Source organism: Aplidium turbinatum, chromosome 1, assembly GCF_918807975.1.
Source record: "Aplidium turbinatum chromosome 1, kaAplTurb1.1, whole genome shotgun sequence".
Taxonomy (NCBI): Eukaryota; Metazoa; Chordata; class Ascidiacea; order Aplousobranchia; family Polyclinidae; genus Aplidium; species Aplidium turbinatum.
Genome location: NC_137472.1, coordinates 52,950,606 through 52,968,018, shown reverse-complemented (window position 1 = coordinate 52,968,018; position 17,413 = coordinate 52,950,606). Strand labels below are relative to the sequence as shown.

The 17,413-nt window shown below is 38.7% G+C and overlaps 1 protein-coding gene across 2 annotated transcripts in view; it reads left to right on the top strand.

Moving 5' to 3' along the window:
- Window positions 1-12,608, top strand: part of LOC145782850 (uncharacterized) — a 40,092-nt gene extending 27,484 nt beyond the window's left edge. For both annotated transcript variants that reach the window (XM_082594624.1, XM_082594617.1), the window contains exons 5-7: window positions 9,538-9,668; window positions 10,556-10,778; window positions 11,819-12,608. In XM_082594624.1, the coding sequence (XP_082450750.1) occupies window positions 9,538-9,668; window positions 10,556-10,778; window positions 11,819-12,371 (907 nt within the window). In that variant the 3' untranslated portion in view covers window positions 12,372-12,608. The remainder of the gene's footprint in view (window positions 1-9,537; window positions 9,669-10,555; window positions 10,779-11,818) is intronic.
- Window positions 12,609-17,413: the final 4,805 nt, after the last annotated feature.

The following is a 17,413-nucleotide window of genomic DNA, read 5'->3' as shown; positions in this document are numbered from 1 at the left end:
CAATAAGTGTGGTGAAATGCAGACGGCAGCCCACATTATCAAGGATTGCCGGCTATACAGACCACCTCATGGTATGGAAGGGCTAGTTTCCATCGATGACGACACCATCAGGCAGTGGCTAACCAACGGATGCCCTGACATATAGCGACAACACGAGAGAAGAATAACAAATATTCCCGCACAATGCAACAATGGCGATTATGATACGCTGACCTAATTAAACGCAGTGTTGTACGCGTCATTGAAATAATTTGACGGCGTCAGCGTCAGCGCGAATTGCCTAAAAACTTTGCAGCGTAAAGGACTGCGTAAGCTCTTAAAGAAATTGACGGCGTCAGCGTCAGCGCTAATTTCTAGCGCTATTTTTTGCCAGCGTCTCATAAAACGAAAATATTTCAACCAAGTTCAGGCTAACAATAGCTATAAATAAAGAGCAGGTATTATGTTTTGAGACTGTATTGTAATTAGCTGCTCAGCCTATTAGTTATTTCCTTGCAGAAAAACAAGCATTTCAAAACGTTTGTCTGACAATCTGCTGCGTTTGAGACGCATATTCAGGGGCGCCAGAGCAATTTTTGACTGGATGGGCACTGGGCAGGAGTATAAAAAAAGGGCACTTTTGTTGCTGAAAGGCCAATTTTTTTTGTAAGTTTTAAGATAAGATATAGCGATAATGCTCATCTATCAGCTCATTATCGAGTAATGATACAAGTGTCCGCTATACAAAGAACAATGGAACGGAAGGGCATCATGCTATTTTATAATGATGTAATATAACTTACTGTGATGGAGAATTTTGTGTCGAGAATATTATTTTGAGGCAAAAATAGAATATTATAATTAGGCTAAAAGCGGATAGCATAAATTTTTATATTGCAAAGTGTGCAGTAGCTTACATGACCTTAAAATGGCACCATTGCCCCCTCTTCCCTCCCCATCCACAGAAATTTGAGGGCAGGGGGGCATCTGCTCCGCCTGCTCCCCCACGCTTCCGGCGCCCCTGCGCATATTGTCATTTCCAAGTGAAAACATGCGTTCCACAGCAGCGCTGGTTGGTATTGGTGTGTTGTATTTCAAAAACAAGTTGAAAACGTTTAGTCGGAAAGGTATCACTGTTCCAAGCGTGCTGTGATAGTTTAGCATGTATACATCTTTTAACGAGGTCCACTGCACCAACATCGCTCTTTTCAGGGGCATAGAGCCGTCACCTCCGAGATAACACGGTGGTGACGATAGAGCTCTTGAAATAAAGTATATTCAACGTCCGCGATGCCATTCATGGATTTTTTGCATTCTGTCTTTGATCTCTCGTTCTCAATACCTGGGTGATCACCATTTGGCGAACTTCTTCTGCATGTATTCCAGAGAGCCATTCCAACCAACGCAAAAGCCGTTAATTCAGATGAGTCGCGCTGGCCAGAATACATTGTGAAACTCTTATTGTGAAACGAGATTTTCCATGAAAACAAAAAATGACGCTTAGCGCTTGACGCTTAAAATCGGCAAAATAGTTGACGGCGCTATCACTTCCGTCAAATGAAAAATAAACTGACGGCGCTAGCCTCAGCGTCAACAAAAAGTTGACGCCGTAAAATGACGCCGTCAAATTGACGGCGTCAACGTACAACACTGATTATACGTCACTCTTTGATACTACATATTTTCGACAGTTAATCCACGATCATTGTACTGCAAAATTAAATAATTGGCTAGAAGAGACCGGCGGCCAAACTTGGCCGATTGAGGAGGTAGCACTGGCGGTCATTCAAGCACTACTTAGCGGCCATGGCCGCCGGCTGCTTTAAGGCTTGGCAGTAGGTTACATCATTATAACATAGTGTGATGCCCTTCTTTGTATACCGGACACTTGTAGGCTATCATTACTCAATACATAGTGATCTGATAGATTAGCATTATCGCTATATCTTATCTTAAAACTTGAAAAAAAATTGGCCTTTTACTAAACAAAAGTGCCCTTTTTTCGTAATCTTGCCCCCCCAGTCAAAAATCGTTCCGTCGCCCCTGGCTGGTTCGGCTCTCGTGGTGTGCGCTTGAGCAACGCATTTCAGGACTGCTCTCCATTCAGCGGCACCTGGTGAATGGAATAATTCCGCGGTAACAACACTTCAACAATCGAAAACTTCACTCTGTCAATCTCGGTAACCGGCCCTGCGTCAAGAGCCTCTACAAGTATGCGAAACTACCAGGAACAACCTATCAAGGCTTTGTCAGTCCGAGGATAAAGATTCAAAACCAAACCAAAGCCTGTAAGCATGATTATATGAAATTTTGAGACCAAGAATTAGGCTACAGGTATGATGTAATTTTACGTGCTGTGCTGGCGCTGCCTAGCACTTAGCAGTCTGACGTTTTGAGGTTTATTCACAACTTCACAAGCTCTGGTTTATGAATATACGGTACCGTACTTTTACGTAACTTTCTCAAGTTATCAAACGGATAAAATGAGCCCAATTCGTAGTAGAACACACCAGCGTTAGGATTGAAAATGATTCGCTGCGGTATCAGTTTCTTCAATCTCTAACTTAGTTAGCCTAGCATACAACCCAACGGTCACAAAACCCGCCGACCTGTCAACAAATGTCGGCGACAAATTAAATTAATTAATATTAGTTTTTTGCTAAAATGTTCATAAAAGACTTGTAATGTCTTCAATTGTTAAAAAAGGCGCACATTTAAACTTTGCCATGGGCGCCATTTTGCATAGGTACGCCACTGTGCATGATACCAAAGCAGGACAATCAGTTTGAAATATGGCACGGTCGTAACCGTGGCGTCGTCGTAACACCTTAACAATTTTTTTTTAATTTAAAACAGAGAAAAAAAGGCTAGTGAGTTTTTTTTCTTTAACAATTAAAATGAGTAAAAAAAAAATTCTAAACCTATAAAATTCTTAGGTGTTACGTACGACCGTGCCATATTTTAAACTGATTGTCCTGCTTTGCTATCATACACGCTATAACCTATAACGTCCGCGTTTTGTCGCTTCTACCTTTTTCTATACCTCTGTTATGTTTGTCATTGGTCACAGCGGTAAACCATAATCTCTTCGTGGGAAAATTGTAACATAAGATTCCCTGATCCGTTCGTCTGTAAGTAATGACTGAAAAAGAAACACTCTTTTGAAACGTCTATTCAAAAAGTGTATTTCTGTAAAATTAGCCACCTGGCTGTCGAAATTGGGATGCAACGCCGTACACCACTGAAACTTGTCACTACAGAACAGATTACTTGGATAAAAGACGGAATTTTCGTCCAGCTGGCAAGCACTAAGCAAACAGTTAAATATGCCTCCAACTTTCAAGCAACCAGCATTTTACGAATGACTAGAATAATTTGCAATATCTCAAACTCACGTCAACAGTAACTGTGACGCAATAATGAAAGACATTGTCACGCAATTCAAACATTTCATCAGGTCTTACGAACGATGGTGCAATATTTGGACATTTTCTAGCAATTTCCATGACGTAAGATGCCAGCTAGGTTAAGTAGACCACAACGGTTTTATATGACGTTTGATTTGGTGAATAATTGTCGGGAACAGTCATATATTGTTTTTTCGTTGTGATGGTCAGAACTAAAAACAAACTAAACTGAACGGCCACAAAATACGTAGCCTAACAATTGCTAGTGAGTTTTTTTTCTTTAACAATTAAAATGAGTAAAAAATAAAATTTAAACTTATAAAATTTTTAGGTGTTACGACGTGCCATATTTTAAAACTGATTGTCCTGCTTTGCTATCATTCACGCTATAACGTCCGCGTTTTGTCGCTTCTACCTTTTTCTATATAATACCTCTGTTATGTTTGTCATATACTGTTTTTTCGTTATGATAGTCAGAACTAAAAACAAACTAACCTGAACGGCCACAAAAATACGTAGCCTAACGATTGAGTCACTTCGGGTTAGAATTGAGTTAAAAAAAAAATTACCTTTTGGTGGAATCGAACTCATGTCCTTGCGAGTATGAGCCAGACAAAGGTCACACGCTCCTCTGATTCACTTGGAAAAATAGTCGAATTTAGAAGTTATATACGATTTTTTTTTCCAGAAACGGCGCGCATGCGCAGTAAAAGCGACGTAAAGATTGAAAAAAAAGCATGGAACGGCTGTATTTACGGCGCCGTAAATGCAGCCACTTCCAATTTAATTACAGTAGCCTACATAACTTATTTTTAAGTGGAACATTTCTAACAACAACGCTGTTGCCAGATGTTATTCTATTTCTCAGCTCAAAAAAGTTAAAGGCTAGTCCAAAAGTAGTGCAATTTGGTGGTGTTCAAAAATATCTGTAGTTTGTTCCGACCAAGAATTGAGTAAAGGCCTGCTGGTAGGCCTACATAAACCGGTACCTCTAATTCTAAATGTTAAAGGATTTTTTGGGCATTGCCATTTGTCAGGCACTGTCAGGGTTGCCAGTTCCTTTCGGATTCGGACTAGTTTTGCCGATTAAGGTTTGGGTTACGGTGAGGGTAAAGATTATGATCCAATAACTCTTTGAAATATTTGCAATTCCCTAAAAGTGCCGAAAACGCTTAAAAATTTCAAGGGTTGCCAGTTGTGTGATTTTTACCGCAAAATTGGACGTGTTTTACTTCGCAGTCGCGGAAAAATTATGCCGGTTGTGGTAGGCCTATTGTTGATTTCTTTGGTTTTCTTTCATTTCGAACTGATTTCAATAGAATAATTTTTTTGCTTGAAAACATTTTGCAATGTTCATTGACAATGCCGGACAATGGGATTTAGAGCAGTAGTTGTAAGGTGTTGCAACCAGAGCCGTGTGAGCACCTTCTCGCTCCCCTTCCTGAAATCCACTAGTGGGCCCCCATGTTTAATTGTTTAGTGATTGCTTTTAAAAATAAGACCAAAAAGCGTTTAGAGCAGTGAACTCTTTCAATGTGCGATAAAAATTTGCAATCATCATTTTAGCAAAGAGTAAACAACTTTTAAGATTTTCTGCATAAAACAGGTTACTAGGCTATGCCGACAATGCAAAAGGGGATCCAGAAAAAAGTTGGGAAGGTACCAGACTTTTATAAAGTAAAATTTATAGCACAAATAAACAAACAATGCAAAATTTAATGTTCAAATAAATGAAACGGAAAAGAAGTTTAAGGGGCTTGCTCTAGGGGCGGTACATTACGGGACGCGCAACTCCGTTGTTCCTTCAACATTAGAAAGGTCAATTGCCAATTTGACATTTTTTTAACGCTTTACTGCAGACTTGCTTTCAACTAAAAACCTTAAATTACTTTAAAACCAACTTAACTCTTCTTATATAACCCATAAAAAGTAAAATATTTTCTAAATTAGAAAAAAACGTAACCCTTCTAGTGTTGCGGATAAGCCAAAAGCGGATTTGACCGGCAGTTGACCTACAGACCCCACATCGAGTCACTCCGTGCCAAGGTTACCTCGCGAAATAACCTCTTGAGAAGCCTAGCAGGAACAGGATGGGGAGCCCGAGCATCAACCTTGCGTACAAGTGCACTAGCCTTGGTCTACAGCTCAGCCGAATATGCCTCAGCTGTATGGAACCGCAGCAGACACACAAAAAAGATGGATGTGTGCATTAACGACACCTTGCGCATCATCACTGGCTGTCTCCGCCCCACACCTACTGCTTATCTGCCAACTTTGGCTGGCATTGCTCCTGCTCATGTCCGTAGGGAAGAAGCCTCTCACAAACTGGCTCTACATGCGAGACTCGATCCTCAACACCTTCTCTACAGTCACTCCCAAACAAATGGACCAGTCAGACCTCAACGCCTATCATCAAGGCGCCCATTCCATCGATATGCTACACAACTTGTGGATAAGAACTTCAGCTGCATGGAAACATGGACCCAAGAATGGAACGAGCTGCCACATATCCCTCCCCAGTTTTCAGTTATGCCAGCACTCTCCATCCCTCCTGGAGCAGACCTCTCAAGAAAGGCATGGGTCACATTGAACAGGATCAGATGTGACGTTGGCTGTACTGGAGCTAATTTGTTTAGGTGGGGGTTGCATAATTCGCCGATATGTGTCTGCGGAGCGGTAGAACAAACAATGCAACACATACTCCACGAATGTCCCATCTTACGACCCCCAAGTGGAATCACTGGTATTCGACAACTGGACCCAACTACCGTATCTTGGCTGCACGAGGAGGCATTGCCAATCTAAGCTACTGCAAGTCAAACGAGAGAAGCCAAAAGCGGATGAAGTTTCGCATCCCTATGATCTACAATCCCTAGCTTGCTCCTCAGAAAATTTTGACAAATATAATCTTGATTTGATCAGTTTTTAGGAGCAGCATTTTTTTATCAAAATGCACACTTTGTATGTAATCTAATTCATCAAAAATTGGATTGGGGTAGAAGTTTTGTCTAAAATTTGAGTTAGCCTAACATTTCACAAGTTTTTTTATTCACAACCAGAGAAAGATTTCAATAATTTTTTCTTGTAAGTTTGTATAGCCTAGTTAGTAGGTCATAGTGTGTTGTAGTCTTCCGGCAAGCTAGAACTTCGAAAATTTTACCTGAGGTGTCCTCACCTTTACAGATAACATTTTCAATTCATAACCTACCTCGATTCACATTCAAATTTATCAATTTAATTATTATTAGCCTAATTTTAACTAGGCTATTTGAGTGAGCTGACGTTTAGCCTACTTAGAAAATTTTTTTCACTTTTTCAATCCCCACAACTATGCTTGAGCAATATCGGCGAGATAAACGAAATGTGGTTGAGCGAGCGAAACAAATTTCCAAAAATAGAACAAAAAATACAAGCCGAAAAACGCTCCACGAACTAACTATGAGTAGGCCCCTAATTAGTGGTAGGCTCCCATTCGGAGGTTGAGAAAGCAATAAATACGGCCTTGGATGATTTAATTAGCTATTGATTATCGAGCTTCTGTAGCCTAGTATTTTTTAAATAGTCAAAAAACATTAAACAGACTAAAATGAGTGGGGCCTTTATCAGCCGTGGACTCTCCCGGCTGGGGGACGGTTGCGACGTGGCATATTTTAAACTGATTTTCCTGCTTCGGTATCATGCACGTTATAACGTCGTTTATGTTTGGCATATATTGTTTTTTGTTGTGATTGTCAGAAATAAGAACAAACGGAAACTGGTACTAAACCTTTTTGCACTAGAGAACCAGCAAAATTTTAAAAAAGTGTTAGCTGACCGGCAACAAAACTTCGTAGCAAATGGAACAGATAATTGAACCCTTGTTAACCAAATTTGTCGTTGCGTGGCATAATGTATAATTTTAGCATAGGCTCAAACTGCAACCAAATTAATTCAAACAACAAATTGTCAATCCATTTTCATACACAGTCAATGTTAGTAGGAAATTTATCAGCATGCCAGGCAACAAAAAAGTTTCTGAAACACGTGTTTTGAAAGTTAGACACGAGTTCGCTTCCAAGAGATATCTAGAATTGCGACAGTGTTTTTTTGTTTTGTTTTGAAATTGGACTGCAAAGTAGAATCACAATATAATTCAATCAGACCTTTTTTTCATGGACACGAAAGTCGCATGTTACCATCGATGAATGAAATTATAGATCAAAACGTTTTCATGTCGAAGATCTTTATGTCTCGCTAAATGATTGTCAGCATTGTTAGTCAACTCTTTCAAGTGTTGACGTACAGTATTCAGAATCTGTTTGAACGTTTCCTCATTACAACTTTACGTCACCAGCATTTTTGCCAACTCTTAGTTTGTCTGTAAGAAATATCTTCACCCTATTCCGACACACGGTTTGTTCACCATTTTCCGCGTAGGCAAATCTCTTAAAAACAAGTTTTTTTCCCTCTCAAACTTCAGTTCTGGCAGATTTCAATTGCAGGTTAGGCCATTATTCCATATTAATCGTTGTTGTTTCCCGGATTGTTTGATTGATTGTTCGAGTGTTTACTCAGATAGATCATTTAAGAGCGATGTAGTCACTGAGCTGAAGTGAAAATATGCTACTTACAAGGTGTGAATGTTGTCGACTTTTCGTTCTTGAGCAACCGCCCAGGCACTGGCAGTGGTCGCGTTGGTTCAATAAGAACCCAAAATCGAATTATTTCTGTTCAAGAAACGTAATTAAACTGAAACTCTTCCTCAACTTTTCGGTAACCGGCCCTGCGTCAACAGCTTCTACAAGTAGGCTAAGCAAAACTACCAGGAATAACGTATCAAGGCTTTGTCAGTCCGAGGATAAAGATTTAAAAGCAAAACAAACTTATTTTACGTAATTTTGTATGTTTTGGTGCGGTGTTTGAAAGTTCATAGTGGACTTGGGATGGAATGATGGAAGATTGTCTTCCATTCCAAGTTGTCAACCTCCTATAGTGGTAATTGATTCTTGCAAAAATCAAGTAAATGACAACAAATCGAAACTGAATTGTAGCTCACAGAGCTCTATTAAAGTTTAGCATGTACAGAGTGATGTCGACTCAGAGCATACCCTTCATGTCAACTAACTGTTCAGAGGGGGGGGGGGGGGCAACTTCGGTTGTCGTACCGGGAAGGCATCACTTTGCTGCATTTGAATGTAGAAGGCCTGACCAAGTCTAAGATCAACATCTGGCAACAAGTAGTGAATGCCAACTAAGCAACAGCTATTCTCCTTCAGGAGACACAAGTCACCAACAGGGCTATCCTGACGATTCACAGATACACATTGGCTGCACAAACTTATAGCATCATCAACGGTATTGTTACTTTTGTAAAAAGAAAATCCCGTTATCCCAATCTTCCGTCCTTTGGCGTTTCCTATCTTCCATCCCAAAATCTACCTCCCATCCCTGTGCATTGTAGCCTATAGCCTATTTTACGGATAGGCCTAATACTTTTCCAAAAAACAGGCTTGACGGTTTTACAGGTATCTGTCTGCACTCTGCAGACCGTTGGAAAGGGTACCACTAAACATCCGTATCAGGCATGGCATGGACAGTGTTGCAGGATGCTTTTAAGAAAAAATGCTATTTATTTACTGCACAAATATCTGAATTAAAAGTTTTTTTGAGGCAAAACTCTGAACAATTGATTTTTAGTATTGGTAGATAAATTTAACTCATTTAGAAAAAAGTCAAGGCTACACATATTTTTAATCAATATTCACTCAAAATGTCTATTTCATAAATCAAAGTCGATTTGGTTGGTTTTGAATGTTTATCCTCGGACTGACAAATCCTTGGTGGTTATTCCTGGTAGTTTCGCATACTTGTAGGGGATGGGCAGAGTGACGTTTTCCGATTATTGTTGCTGGAGAATTATTTCATTCACTGGGTAACGCTGAATGAAGAGCAGTCCGTGTGATGCGTTACTCAAGCGCACACCTCTAGAGTCGAACCACCGCTGCGTGATCTTTCAACCGTCATATAGTCAAGCGCTTAACCACTGAGCTATAACTGGGCGGACAAAATGTTCTTATTTAGTCTGGACAACAATGGGAACAATGTTAGCCTACTTTGTAGCTTACAAAAAGTTGAACGACAGTGCGATAAATAATGACATGATTTTTTACAGCACTGGTTTTACCGCGACCTACAATCAAATATTCAATCCTGATGTCAAAAGGTGGCCCCGAGAAAAAGTGAAATATTTAGAAGAACCCACCATAAGACTTCAGTCTCCCTGTAGTGACAAAGAATGTTATAGTAAGCCAGTAGCTGACAATCATCGTTGTTTATAGTTTACGGTTTGTAGATTAAAACTGTTTGAAGTACACAGAAAATTATTTAGACAATTTTTTACAATGCACATTTCATATGTTGTGACATAAGGTAGCCATCACTTAAACATGACAATTCCTTGTAAGACCCGATAACACCGCCAACCAATCAGAACATGTTTAAGTGACTACTGTCCTATTGTGACCGTTGTAGCATTCAGCCACACGGTTGATCCTACTTTGGACTTTGGTAATTACAGAAAAAAAGAGTTATGGTTTGGGTGGGAATGGGACACACCTCATCGAAATGACTACCACTGTCTTAACATTCTAATCCTATCTGTGGGCGACGAAACGCTGACTTAATTTACTTAATGTCAGAAATGTTTTCCCTGCAACTTCTGATTGGTCGAAACGCTGTTTCTGCAGTTTCTGATTGGTCCAATGATTCATTTTTCTTACAAAACTTTTTATTTTTAAGTGCTTACTACCGGAAAATAAAACTCCAAGAGTGAGAAAAAGTGTTTCCAACCAATTGAAAAGAATAACTAAATTGAACCTCAAACTATGGATTGCCTCAAATATTGGACGAAAAGTTATCTAACTCTAAAACGAGTTGTCAATGAAATATTATTTGAAGATAAGTCATGAAGCATATAAGTTATTTTGTGCTTCAAAGGGAAGAAAATTTAAAAAGGGAAGAAAATTTAAAAAGGGAAAAAAATTTTTAAAGCAAATAAACCATCCAGATGTTGCAGACTTGACGTCCAAGTAGTTTATGGGTTGAACAATTTCTAAATTCTCATGTATTATTGTTGTGTCTTTAATATCTTCTCTCGTTTTAAACAACCTTTTGTATTTTCTTTCTATCAGGAGAAAAATGGAACATGATAATTTTAGTGAAATCTTCTGCGGAAAATTTAATACGACGAAATTTAATCCGTGAATCTTGGGGCTCGATGAAGCATTTGAATGGAGGGGGCCTTCAAACGATATTCATCATAGGGAGATCTGAATACATTATTCCAAGTATTCTGGACGCTGAAATAAGAATAAACGAGGATGTTCTTTTGATAGATGTCGAAGACACATACAGGTAATAAGTAAATATTTTGCTAATTTTATCTCATTATATCACAGTTTTTTTCATACTGACAGCAGACGATTACCATAAAGGTAAATCAAGCGGTAGATTAAGTGGTAGATCAAGCGATAAAAAAATAGCGCTGAGAAAAAATGACGAGCAGTTTTATTCATACAGAAGGAGTCTGGAGACAGATCCTACAAGAAAGGGGTTGCTTAGACGCATGAAGTAGATTTAGCCTACCATAAGCTACAACTAGTGATGTACCAAAGGGAGGATTTTAGCGGGGAGCAGGAAAGTGCAACTCGGACTGATGTAGGAGCTTCCATATAAGGGAATAACTACTTTGGTCAATGTTGCTACCACTGTCGGCTGCATTGTAGAGTGGTGAGAGCCCTGAAACGACGCTCGAAAGGGCATCGGTTCGACACCACTCAAGAGCATGCGGCTGTGTCTTTGGCAAGACACAGGCATGCTTGAAGGTGGTCACGAAGATTGGCTTCCTTGCCTTCCCGTCCACTTAATCTAAACATTCAACTACCGGGCGTAAGCCTGGATACGACAAACAATGTTCTACTGACAACCGAGAAGTACATCATTTCAACTACACAATGAGGCGTTGGCCATGCTTTCTTAGAGAATTGTTTTGTGGCAACGTATAATGTCCTTTAATGATCTTTATGCATATATTCTTTGCATCCCGGTACCAATATCTCGCAGAACGGATCGAGCTTGATGGTTCTCAGCTCTATTTTAAGTGATCCGTTTTTGAAAGATTTAAACTCTTTATGGCAGTGACAACAAAGTTACAATAAATAATATTCACCAAAGCTTTCCATGTTTATTCCATCTCTTAATAATGTATGTTTTTGATTTGAATGGGGATGTAATCACTACCTTTTATAGGCTACTGGTATTAGATCTATATAAGGACTACCATTAAATAGACACACATTAAATTACTGGTCAATAAATTCATCACTTTTGTTTTTCTGCTTAACCTAAGACAAGGTTTATGAACTAATCATATTCCGAGATCTTTTATATCATAGAAACGTAGTTTTGAAGACTTTGGCTGGCATGCAGTGGGCTTCCGAGAATCTATCCGACCGGTATTTTCTATCAACTTCCGATGATGATGTTTTCATTGATGTTGCAAGGATGCAAGAAATTATTGAAAGATACCACTCTATTTACGCCAACACTTTGTTTCCGATTATTTGTATGTACAAAATGTGGGAAGATCCCGGTTATCCGGACCGACATCCAAAGAGCAAGTATTACGTTTCCAAAGAACAGTATGAGCCTGACATTTGGCCCAAGTTTTGCCCTGGAGGAATGTACACTCTGAGTATGGCAGTTGCAAATGAAATGTGGGAAATGTCTCGAAACACTGAAATCCTTCCTGTAGACGATGTTTGGATTACGGGAATATTGAGGAAAAAAGTAGGAATATCAGATTCTATGATTGTTCCAACGCTCCCTCCAGTAGCAAAACATTTTCGAGGTTTCAACGGTATTGCGTCGCATGCAAAATTTGAGAAAATGTGGCATAGCTTAATTTTTGACCTGAACAAAAACTCGACCAATTGCCTATGTGATTAATTTTTACACCCAACGATAGCGTATATTGTTTAATTTCTTTGTACATCTTTGTGGTTAGTCAGCACTGGAGGAAATTTTGTGGTAATGCTGGGGCCAACTACCAACAAGTACCTCACGATCCCTGACAACCATTTATGCACGTTTTAAACCTTGACAGATTTTGCCATTTTACCGTCTTTATTCGTATGCTTGCGTTCAGTTTTATTTCCAACCTTAAAACAAAATATACGGTATCATGGTAAAGGTCACATACTCAGTTATTGGACTTTGTGGAATTGAGATGATAATCTTCTCATTATACGCAGCCTTCGGCACTAACGAGAGTAGGGTGGCCAGTTCCTTTCTTTAGGTCACCTTTCCTTCAGCAACGATGCCCACCCAATTTATTACATCTTGGATAGAAGTCAGCTGTGTTTTTCAACAACCAGTTTCAGCCGGGTGTCCAACCAGGTTCGCAAAAATGGAAAGTCAACGCCTTATCCGCTGCACGCCATCCCGCCGCTATACATTATACATCATAGAAGGAATAAAAAAAAGCGGTGATAAAACACAAAATAATGTTAAATGTGCTTGGTCCTGAAATGATTTAGAATTTGGCACTGTCGCAACACCAGGCAGGCTATGTTACTATGTTAAGACATCTAGATGAAGAAGACATCTCGGTATAGGCGTACAGCTTTTCAACAAGATAACGTACGCAGGCGACACGGTACTAATCGCCACATCAAACTCCAGCTTACAAACTAGTGGATTTCGGGGATTGGCGAGATGGTGTTCACACGGCCTTGCGCGTGATCAACAAAAACAAAGTTACTTAACTTACTTTTGATGTTAGTTGTTACAAACCGCGGGGACGCAGAACTTGTAAGCAATATTGAAGGGAGGCGTGCCAAAGAAAAGATTAAGAACCACTGCTCTTCAAGTATGCGAAACTGTCAGAATGATTCTCTCAAAGAAGCTTTCTCAGCCCAAGAATATAGATTCCGTCAATCATGTAGCCCAAGTTACAGTGACCTAGGACTCATGTTGCGTGTTGTAGACTACTAGAAACAAAAATCTGTTTTACAATAACCTGCCCTTTTCTCCGAATCATAGTGATCCTCTACTAGCCTACTACAGTACTAATAAGGTTTATTTACAGTCACCATAGACTACAACTGCTAAGGTCTTATGTTTAATTTTGTATCAGATTTACGATGTCACCACATTGTTACTAGACTTATCCTAACTGCGTGTGAGTGAAAGAATAGAGTCGGTAGCCTACAGTTTTTAAAATCTTTCGGTAACTTATGATCAGACCTGGGATTGATCTCAGATCTACTAGCACCAGAGCTGGTTTGATGATTCCGTTCTTTATAGTCGGTTTTCTTCAAGAACTGAGTGCTAAGTTATAATTTTTTCTTCTGAGCATAAAAATTGCGTCCAGGCAATGAAGCTACAGTGCCGAATGATATCACATTTTCGAGCTGTAGCCTAAGTAGTGTCAAGCAGTTAGCAGGATTTCAGTTAGAAGACTTGTAGCTAGCATTAGCTTGATCATAGCCTACGACAAATAGATGCAGAGTATTTTTTTTTCAGGTTAAAGTGTATAACGCACACAATTTTGAGCTTGCTGTTACCAAAGCTTTGTAAGGTTTTTGTTCAAGGAGTCGGTAGGCCTAATGCAGGGGTTCTTAAACTTTTTTTAACGCGGAGCCCTTAAAAAAATTTGGTTTGCGTGGACCCCCTTTATAACACCTAGCTGTGTTGTTATAAGTAAAGTAAACCTATGTGCAAGTAGTCGGTGTAGGCTGCCGGACAATCGTTACTTTTTTTTGAAGCGAAACACTGTTCAGTTTGTTTTTATTACCGACCTTCATAGCGAAAAATAACACATGCTAAACATAGGAGAGGTTCAGAAAAACATAGAAGCGATAAAACGTGTAGATGAATACGTGATTGACTCAAAAATTGCATTACAATAAGTTTAAAATTTGGCTTGTTTGCCACACCACAATTTCCTTTGATTTTTTCTTTACTGCGATATCTTGAAACTTGTAAATGGATTTATTGAAATGAACGTTTGTGTTTGCAGCTTTGCAGTATACCAACCAGCAATGGTCAGCATTGATAGTAGCGATGTTATGACTAAGTTCATTTGCAAAAATCCACGATCGGCATCAGCAGAACTAATTGCAATCATGTTTAATAAGTTATTGGGTTATTGATCAACTTTATCGTGTCTGGTATATGGCAGAGATTGTCAATGTTCAACGTAGAGTTGGATAAACTACATAATTTTATGTTCAATTACAGTACAATTACACCATCAAAATTTTCAATTGCATAAAAATTACGTTGTTCTAACGTTTTTAAATTACAATTACTTCCAAATTTAGTCAATTACACGTTTTAATTACAAAAACTAAGTGTTTCAATATTTATCGATGATTTTTATAGATCAAAGACAATAAAATTGCGTTTGATAAAGATAACGTTGCGAGAATTGTCTGGACCAGTAAGTTCCTTTTTGCGGTATTGAAAGTTAGCCTACCAGCTCTTGACTAAAATCTTTCTGCTGGCCTGGGGCTGATGTTGCAGTTAGACAAAAATGTAATTGTAATTTGGATCAAAATTTCGTGCAATTTACAATCATATTTAGGCTACAATTACACAACAAAAAGTATAGGCTGAATTACAATTACAGTATAAATACAGTTGCACTGAAATGTGTAATTAATTACATTCAATTATAATTACAATTGTAATTGATCCGACTCTGGTTCAATGACCTGTATATTATAATCAAAAATTGGAGTGATGACATGAAATCTCTCCCTGTTTCTCATAATCTCTGCTCCCCTTCTTGACATGGAACTTCGATTGCAAAAGGCCTTAACTCTGGTACAACAATTTCTAAGTTTATTGCGAGATGAGAGGTTTTTAAACCTTGAGGCAGTTCGTTTCATCTGACTCTCTTCAGAAGTTAGGGTCAGGGACGGCCTTCAGAATTATAATAATATGTTATGGTGTATTTATTGTTGCTCTACAACTGCTAAGATCTTTTAGCGACAGGGCTCCTGTTTGATTTTTGGCATATTTAAGATGTCATCACATTATATCCGATTTATCTTCACTGCGTCATGCAAGAAAAAATACAGCCGGTGCCGTTTTTTAAGTCTTTGATATCGCCCGACCTGAAAATCGATCCCAGATGTACCAACACTAGGTTAATAGTAATAACAACTATGTTTCATTTTGCTCTAATTAGAGCCGAAGGCGAAAACCATTTGGTCATTGAACCGGTGTCATCAGATTAAAATAAATCTAAATGTAGTGAGGCACACTAAATACATTGAAGAAAGTAAAATTGGCTAATCAGTGTAAAGTGATTTCAGATTAAGGAAGCTGGCAAAGACGAATTTTTCGTGGCAGCACAGGTCTGGATCAAAAGTTTTGATTAATTGGCGAGTGCTTCTACCACTGAAATGCAAACGAAGAACGGTCTTTGCCAAGAATGGAAAATATTTCAAACCTAAACTTTAATGCACAAACTTCATTAATTGTGTACCAGGTGTTGTTCAATTAAAGTCACTACGTATGCTTTTGCGACTCAGCAATTTTCCATGCACGATTTTCTGGATTTCGGGTTTTGTTGATTTCTTCTCTAATTCTTTTCAGGACATCGACTAACACAGTGGCACTTATAGTTCGACTACCAATGCGGTACTTGTAGAATCTTATAGTTCTGTGGTGAGAAAGCTGTTTACTCGAAAAGTTGTTGTTCAGCCAGAAAAACTAAAAAATAAAAAGTTTCAACGATCCCCAGGAGCTCTTCCTTAATCAACCCTTTTCCGAGGGTGGACTCCCATCACAAGAATGCAAAACTGCTTTCCGCCTATTTCCTTTTTCGTGAAACAAACTAACGTTGTTTACAGCTTTTTTATTGCTCTGACTAGTAGCCTAAAACACACCTTGTTTAAAATTCATGATCTGGGTTGGGTCGACCAAATGATTTTAAGATGTAATAATAGTATACTTAGTAACTTATCGCATGACGCGCGCATGAAAACGCGTGCTCAGGTTAAGCATAACGTCATGCAGATTTGTAGGCTGACTTTTCTTGAGATGATCGATAATAATTCATACGTGGGCTGGTAGTCAAAGAATGATTCTTCACAGGGGCATCAAATCTTACAAGTTTTTGTTTTTTTCTTGTGTTTTTTTGTTGTTTCTCAAATCTGAAATACCACGAAACAAACCAGCCTGTAGCCTAATAGCCCAGAGCATGTAATCTTTTTAGAAAGTTGTTATTTTGATACAGTTCACTGCCAGTTGATGTTTTTAATTTTTTAGATAAGTGCACTTTTTAATGCAAAAAGTAGCGTATCAACTTATGTCCCTGGATGATCAAAAGCAAATCCTATATAATATTTAATTTAAGAAAGGAAAAAAAAAACTCGCAAATGATCCATAAGATTTGAAGGTAAAAACATAAGTTTGCTGACAAGGAAGGATTATATTTATTAGCACGAGTAAATTTCTTTTAATGTTTCTCGGACAGCTAAAAGCGGCAAGAAGTTGGAAAGCGTCGAACAATTCAATGGGTGCTTTGGCAGCTTCATTTTTTTAAATGCTGAATAAATACTGCGAGTAACACAACAGATATTATAAGCTCTCTGAAAATCATCAGTGCACTGATTTGTGGCCATCACAACGACAACAATGCATTACCTACCGAACGGTTATAGGCAAATTTTTCGTAAACAGTTGTTGGTGAAATGAAATCCGTAAAACAATTCTTCGTAAAGCGTGTCTTCATATACATCAAATCTCAATTGCATACACGAAGAAATGCTTTGAGAAGCATTGTTTTACAAAGAATTGTTTACGAAGAATTGTTTTACGAAAAACTGTTTACGAAGAAAACGTCGGACACCCTACCGAACGTAGCAGAGGTCTAGAAAAAAGGTAGAAGTGACAAAACAGAAAAGTTGTAACGTGCTTGAGACCGAAATATAATATTCAGTTTAAAACTGACACGTCGCAGCCAGTGGCGTACG